We start from the raw sequence: 8,701 nt of genomic DNA on the forward strand, positions 1-8,701 counted from the left end.
TCAGCAGCCCTCAGCCTCGTGGTGAGGGAGTTTACCTGGCAGGTAACCTCGTTATGTGCTCTGACGGTGGTCTCCTGCCTCTGCTCCAGGATGGCCGTGCGGTGCCCCAGTGCCGCGATCTCGGCTTTTACTTCTGCCGTGGTCCTATTGATCTCGCCCGCCAGGAAAGATTTTACCTCTAGCAGTTGAGCGATGATCTGGGAGGTGTCCCCTTTCGGTGAGCTGGGACTCCGCGGGGACTCCGGTCGTACCGGTGCCGACGGGGTCTTAGGGCTGTGTCGGCCGCCATCTTGCTGCTCCGGCTGTGCCGCACGGGAGGCCGCGAACATGTCTGCCACAGACGTACCCGTTTCTGTCAGCTTCTTGTTTATTTTCCGCTGGACCCTTCTATCCATGCCGGTGCCCAGGGTGAGTTTTGCGGTGATTTTTGCTCGTTTGTTAGCTTTTGTGTGCTTTGGGGCCTAACGTCGGCGGGAGCTTAGCTTACATGCGACCGCTCGGCTTCGTGGTCAGGCCACGCCCCCGGAGATGGGTATTTTAAGGCAGGAAAATTACCTTAATCCCAGAATAGAATTATGGAGAACGTGGCTAACTAATTTAGAGTCCACATGAGGAAGGAAATTTTTTCCCCCTTTTCTCCTTTTCCTGATTCTTTTTTTTCTTTCCTTTTTCATTTTTGGGCTTTTAACTCGGCACAATGTGTGAATGTAAGTCCAGTTTGTTAATCAAATTTTATGAAAGTATTAAAAGGTATATAAATGTACAAAATTATTTTTAGATAAGAATGGATTAGCATCTGATGAATTACTAAGATAACCCAATACATGGTTTAACAGCCATTTCATGGCACTTCCAAAAGTAAATGCATTTACCTGGATTACGGTATATGTATGTATTTGGTACTTATTTTTATACCTATTTATGTAGGTTCTGTTGTTGTTGTCTTATGTCAATACCTGTATGTGATGATTAGTACTTTTAAAAAAATAATAATTGGTCCCTGTACAGTAAGCAAGAATGCACATCCTCCCAACTAATCTGTGGCCTTGATTTAATATTTTTTTGATAAAATGAACATAGAATTTCATATTTTTGGATCACATTTTTCAATTATATCTTTCAATGTATTAAAATATCAGAACATATATCACAAAATACATCAATATATCAAAAAATATCAAAATATAAAAAATGTAATTCCTTTTCATAATATTAAATAATTATTAAAGTTTATTTAAAAATATTAAATTATTTGGAAAGCTTATGCAACAATATTAAATTGAGCCAAAGCTGGAAGCAAATTGGTGAGAGGGAAATTTTCTTGCATTTTTTGGGGAGCTGCCCAAAATTTAAGTCATTCTGACTTCGAATTACTTCTTTGCTTTTACATATTTTGGAGTAAGTAACCATATTCACTAAATCCTTGGGCTCTTTTGTTGTCAAAACCACATGACTCTTTCACAAGAGCAGATAATAAATTAGCTGAAAACATGGCCCTTTCTCAATGTACAACAATTGGATAATGGTTGGCGAATAATTGCATTCCCATCATTGATACTGCTATTTGTAAAACTAAGGTGCCCTAGGCATAGATCAACTGACTGCTCAATGACATGGTACACCCAAATCTTTCCATAAAGTTTGGTAACCTTCCTTGGCTTAGTGGAAGCATATTCTTCCCTTGAACTATTTATAGGAAATCTCCAAATATGCCCTTTGCCTTGCTTCTCACTTTTAAATGCATAGATGTTCCTTCCTGCACTCTTTCTTTTTTACCCCTTTTATCCATTCCCCTCCTCTTGGATGCAGCATGCCGACAACTCCTTTTTCTCCCTGCTTTATTTTTGTCTCCCATCTTTTCTATCACTAATTATGTAAGCAGTTACTATCCCCATTTCCTCTTCATTTCTACCCTTCTTTTTATATGTATTACCTTTGCTGCAATTACAATGAAATCGACATCACCCAAGGTTAGCACTATTCCTCTATGCAACATTTTACCTAAAATTCTTACTACTTCTCTTACTTGATCCCACTAAGGTTGCAGGGTCCTTCACCCACTTTCCCATTCCTCCTCTACTCCTGTCCATGGTCCCTGATGTACCCCTCCAACCGTTCCTCTAGTTACCTATTTTATGCATTGTTTATAGTCTGCTGCATTCCTATGGAAGGTAATGTAAGTGGATCCTGCATGATCCTTGTTTTGGCACTAATACTTTGTCAGTATTTCTGACTGCATTGTTTTTCTACCAGACATGTCTTTGCTCCCTATTTCCTCCCATTATTGCCTATGTTTACCGTTCAAGTTAAGCTTACTTTTTGCTGTTCTATGTATTGACAAATCGCTAAATAAAGAATGGAACAAAAAAAGTGGTCCCAATAACTGGAAAATTAGATATTTTTTAGTAAAATACACTCAATAAAGCATAGGTGGATCAGCAGCATTAAACATGACATGTAACGTAAAAAGTGAGCTCCAGTGATTATGGTGCTTGGAATGTTCCTTTAATTATGAGTCCACTAATGGCAAAAATAGACATTTTGAGAGCCCAAGTTCTGGACTGTAAATAATGCTTTAGAAAATTGTTATAATTAATACTAAACCAACCTGTTTGCAAAAATAACAGAAACTGAATTGCAGAGCAATTTAATATATTAGTCACAAGTAATTATCTTGCTGGCTGCATTTGCTTGACTGTTATTTACAAAATAGGTCTTGCGTTATGTAATAATAACTTGTTAATTGGATTTATATGCAGTTGAAAAGTTAGGAGATTGCTATGGCTATGTTTGTCAGCTGATGTTAATCATCAAAATAAAATGTGAATAATATGTGAGCAGGAGTATATGGATTAACAAAATCTAGAATGATAGTGCATATACCCACAACTTGCAATATTAGTTTGGCAATAAATTTCCAAAATTGTGATTACCAAGAGGAAATCGGGGATGGTAATAAGACAATCAGAGTTTGGAAGTAGAATAAGTCTTTCTATATTTAAGTACTTTAGAACTTCATTGCCAGAGAGAATGATAGCTATGCCAAACTTATCATATAAATTAAATGTGGTCATGTAGTATAAAATGTTATCACATATACAAAAATTATTGAGAAAAATCTTCATTTAATTGTGTTTTTATATTTTCGTTGCTTATATTTTTTTTACCTTTCAGGTAAATTTAGAGAAGAATTTAAAGCTGCATTTTCATGTTGTTGCCTTGGTGTTCACAAAAATCAAGAAGATCATCTGATACGAGGTAGAGCCAACACTGACAGCAGAAAATCATTAACTACACAGATCAGCAACTTTGATAATATTTCAAGACTTTCAGAACATGTTGTCCTTACAAATATTACAACTTTGAATGCAAATGGCAGTGGACCTATTCACAACTGGTAACATTTTTTATAGAAGACATCTATCAGAAATACAAATTGTGGACTGACAAAAATGGACATCTTAAACTGGTATATTTATTTTTAAATTAAAACTCACATGTCATGCAGGGGTGCAAAAATGTCAAAATGTAAGCATATTTATATTAAATACAGGGTAAAATTATGAAATAACCCATATGCCCTGTAATGTCTAGTGTTTTTTATTGGTATTTTTTAGTTGTATATCATCTAAAATCCAAGCATACTCATTAATGTCACTATTAGATTTAATGCATGCATATTGCATTTACTAAATTATTTTGACTTATTGTATAGTAGATCAGTCTACCACAGGACTGGCCTTTATGATACTTTGTCATGAGGGCAGCCATGAGGGAATGCTGGTAATTTCATTTGAATGTGACCTGTACATGTAAAAGCCCAAGGAAAAAAGAAGCAAAAAAAAAAAAAAAACACCAAAAAGCTAACAAAAAAACCCTGTAAACTATGTGTTATGGTGTGCCTGCAACCAATTTTTTAACTTTTAGACTGAAAAAATCTGGATAATCATATTGTATAAAGTATTATTGGAGAGCTTTTATAAAGGTGCTCGGTTTGCATCAATGGTTCTTAACACAGTATTCAAAGCAGACAAATGGCTCACATTTTGTTAAAATCCCTACTTGTCAGATGCCTAAATACTGGAATGTTAGTGTTCCTTTAAGTCTGGGCTGGGAACCATTGGTCTAATTGTTTAGTGGACAGAACTTGTGGCCATAGATCAGTAACTCACTGTAAATTTTATTGTACCTATTGCTTTTAACTCACAGACTAACACAATTGTATTGGTGCTCTTGTAACTATGTAAACAGTTGAAATACACTCAAGAAAAATAATTGTGTGTCACTTTAATAGTGGCATGCTGGGTGATGAGATGGTACAGTAACTATACAGAATTACACTTGCTTCTTGTAATATATGCTGATGTTCTCCAGCTCATTTGCACTATAACTTTCACTATCCTAAACACAAAGTTTTATTTTTTTAAGACATTGTAAACTTTAAAACTGTATTTATTTATTTTTTGTGTGTTTGTGCTGTTCCTTAGTCTGTATTTTGTATATAGTTTGGGCTTTACGGCAGCACCACTACTTAGAAATGCATGTTCTGAGTGTGCCCCCAGTTCCCCTACCTTTTTTTAAGACATAGCATCTTCTATTTAATGTTTAACTGTTACCGTTCTGAATTTTCCCAGACTCCTAATACATTTTAATATTCGTGAATACATGACAAAAGGGCTGTAAACATAAAACTATTTAAATATTTTAAATGGAATAAAGCAATGGAATCCCAATCTATAAATAATGCATATATCCTCTATAAATCTCCTAATTTCGCCTTCGTTGACAAAACAGTATCAGGCGGTGTCCTTATGAAAAAGTTATTTTGTAAGATACTATGCTTTCAGATATACAGTGTTATGTTCTTCTGTGTGGTAAATACAATGTAAAAATAATTTTATTAAAATCAGCTAAAAATATAAAATATATGTTAAAATGTAACACTATGAAAATTACATGGGCAGCATGTAATAATTTTGGGTGGGTTTAAATGCAAATCGTCACAAAATAAGTAAAACATTATATGAGCCATAATATTTGTTTCATGACTTGCTTACAGGCTCCTAAAATTATGTCAACTCGCGGTAGGCTTTTAATGAGTACATAAAGCTTATGAACTGCAAAATAATATAATTATTTTTTAATTTGATTTTTTATAAAAAAAATTATCGATAATTTTTTTTTTTAGCTTGAGGTGATGCCACAATACATCAAAATTGTTACAATTACAAATGGTAAATCAAAAATATATTCTATTATCTTAAGACTATAAAACACAAAACATTTATTGTAAGATGACATTTATTTTACTTTTCACATTGAGGTATATGTGCAATTTGGATATGTATTGAAACCCTCTGCTGTAGAAGTTTACGTTGAAGAGAAGAAAATAATGTCCCAAAGATGATACAGCTATGTCATCATTAGTCTTTACCTAGAATCAAGAATGTGTCAGCAATCCATTGACCACAGTTGGATCTTTAATCAGAAAGTAGATGCTACAAAAAAACCAATCAAACAGTGACAAGAAAAGGATGCCTAGATATATAAACCAGGAGAATCGTAGGAAATACAGTACAATAGATTTTGAAAGTGATAATCCCCAACCTGAAGTCCCTCTTAACCTTAAACCTCCCTGTTGTTAGTTTCCCCTAACCTTAGAGGGAAACTGTCACATCGCACGAAATGTAAACATTGAAATGCTTCTATAATGTTCTAACCTTTTTTTCATGTGATGCTCTGTTTTTGTTCAAATTTTTATTTAGAATATGACATTGCATTCCAGTTAAAGGCACACCTTGGACCCCTAAAGCACTTCAGATTGCTTGAGTTATTTATATGTGAAGAATGTGTCCTTCATTTATGCATTTTACAAAACGTGCAGATTTCAATAGAATTTGGCACTGTTATAAATCAAGCTGGTTACAGCTCATTGCTATCAATTAGATAATCTTTTTGGTTTGTTTAGCTCAGTGGAATTAAACCCAAGATACAGTCAATTGCCCAGAGCACCTGTCTTGCAAAGACATTTCTAAACTGTATTGGGAAGTCACTGATTGGACAGTCAAAGAAAGTCTGGGCTGGGAAGAACGGGGAGGGCTTGCAAGGGCTTCAGCCAAGAGGTCTTCAGCTTTGGCACATTGTTTTTAGAAATACACCCAATGAAAAAATGCATAATTAAATGCATTCCTTTTTTTCATTGAGGGTATATCTACTAAACAGTATATATTTATTTAATTATTACTTTTCTTATATTTGGGCAGCAGGGTATCTCTTCAAATCCAAGAAAATTAAAAGCAAGCATTGCAAATGAAGAGGAGATATAGAGACATTGTTTCATTTCTCCTCTACTCTGTAGGCTGCAAAGGACAAATTTTTTACCAATGATTGATGAGGAACTAAGATGTAAGCATTTAAAGGCAAGATACAGAGGTGTGAATTTCTACTTGTAATTTTAATTTTCACATCACACAAATATGTGTTTGTTAAATAAAAGGACACATAAACTTAGTATTAAATATCCTGAGAGTGACAGTTCCCTTTTAAACGCAATCTGACTACCCCTATTGGTAAAAATCTTTTAATCCTAACCTTACCCTAACTTAACCTTCTTCTAACCTTACCTTTATTTAAACTGCCTCTTAATCCTAACCATATCCTAATTCCCAGCTAAAGTGTCTGCCAACTGGAACACAATTACTCCTAAAAGGTAAAATTTATATTGTAGTTTAAGGAACTTTAAATCGAATATTGTAGTTAAGAGAACAATAAGCAAATACAAACTTATAACCTTAAAGTTTGTGTGTTTATATCTCTATTTTAAAACAGGTCCCTTTTTTGCCATATGAAATAATAAAATAAATGATTTTACATTGCTGAAAATCCCTCAGAACTGCTTGCATCTCTGCCACCATCGACACCATGGAAGAGGCAACTAGAGCACTCGGGACTTGATGTGCACAAGTCATCCAAGCTTCCCCATAGAATAACAATGGATCAATGCTTTACTGTAGGGGCATCCTAGGTCACTGCCATGAAGGTGCCTCTAGTGGCTGTCAATATGACGGTCTCTAGAGGAGGATTTAACCCTGCAATTTAAACATTGCAGTTATCTAGAACCTGTTATGTTTTACATTGCAGGGTTACTTGTACAGGACCAATGCATCCAGACCATTTAATTGCAATGAAGTGACCTGGGGGACTAGCGGCCCTTTCTACCAAACACAAATGTAAATTTGTGCGTTGCTGGCAGGTGAATACAAATGCAAGCAACATATTTTAATATGTCATCTTAAAATAATAGTTTTAATATATTTAATAGTGTAAGGCATGGTGTAGGGAATATTTTTCTTTGTTGGTTGATGCGTTCTCACATTTAGATCATCACAAAATACAGTAATAACTTTTTTATTGGAATAATTATATTTTTATAAATGCAAGAATTCTTTTTTCTTTTTCAATACATAAGCAATACTGACAAACTGAATGAAAATAATGGTTTAAACATAAATGATATAGCATACAATAAATATATACAATGTATAAATACCACAGACAATTAATTTAAAAAAAACATGGATGCAAAGTCATATAATATGAGAGAAGTAAGCCATAAATCTCAACTCTATATGCTTACTCTAGGTGTGATGTTGTCTGATTTTCCTACAATAGTTTTTTTTCTGTTATGTTTTTATACAATGTTTGATGGGATTTTAGTGTGGGTTCAATTTTTTTTAGTGTAGGTTTTAGATGATTTAGATTTTTTTGAGTATGTGAATTTTTATCATATTAAGTGCATTGTATGCACCAGTGTGTATACACTAGTATATGCTGAACGGACATATGCATGATTGTAATTGCAATTCCTAGGGGCCTAAATAAAAATATAGCTTTCATAACTTTACAAGTGACTTTTGCAATGCTGCTTGAAATAAAAGTGAGACCAGGAAATGTGGGTTGGCAGTTGAAGAAAAGGGAGAGAATGGAAAGCACAGGTTTACACGCCATTTATCCTAAAAGGATCCAAAGGGCAGTTAAAAGTCTGCTTATAGACTTAAAGGACCTTCACTGTTTTATTAGGATACTAAAATAAAAACACCTTTGTAATATCAGTGAAAAACTCCAAAATACAGTATTTCACATATTTCGAAATAAATATAGAAGTACTAGTGCAAAAAGAAAAGAAAATAATCCAATAAATGAAGTTGGAAAAACCACTGACCAAAATTACTATACATCAAAAGTGAAAAACAAGTATCTCTTTACCAAAAACACCACAAATATAGTTAAAATTCATCTGAACTTCATGGAACGTGACTTTGCATGTATATATGCAGCAAAAAACACAAACATGAAAAATACGGTATAGCACTCACAAGAATGGACTCAGGATTAGACTCGCAATTAAAATGCCTGTGGGTTGTATCAGCTACTTATTAGCCACTTATGCATCTTCTTTATTCAATATCTTCCACTCATATAGTAATCATCATTTACATATAAAAAAATGGGAGTAGGAGATAGTGCCGATACTATGTACTATAGGGATATGTATATAAAAGATATCACACTCGCATGCTCCTCAGCCAGTTGTTTAAATATAGAAAATAATCCAGGCACTCCAACGAATTCCAAAGCAAAGGCAATAAAATTGCCTTTGCTTTGGAATTCGTTGGAGTGCCTGGATTATTTTCATGTTTGA

General features: G+C 34.2%; 1 protein-coding gene across 1 annotated transcript in view; it reads left to right on the forward strand.

Annotated features, from left to right (window-relative positions):
- The window catches only part of HCRTR2 (hypocretin receptor 2), a 123,685-nt gene extending 120,284 nt beyond the window's left edge, over positions 1-3,401 (forward strand). The window contains exon 7 of the mRNA XM_063441125.1: positions 3,175-3,401. Coding sequence (XP_063297195.1) covers positions 3,175-3,401 — 227 coding nt within the window. The remainder of the gene's footprint in view (positions 1-3,174) is intronic.
- Positions 3,402-8,701: the final 5,300 nt, after the last annotated feature.

The sequence above is a fragment of the Pelobates fuscus genome, chromosome 2, assembly GCF_036172605.1.
Source record: "Pelobates fuscus isolate aPelFus1 chromosome 2, aPelFus1.pri, whole genome shotgun sequence".
In the NCBI taxonomy this organism is placed as follows: domain Eukaryota; kingdom Metazoa; phylum Chordata; class Amphibia; order Anura; family Pelobatidae; genus Pelobates; species Pelobates fuscus.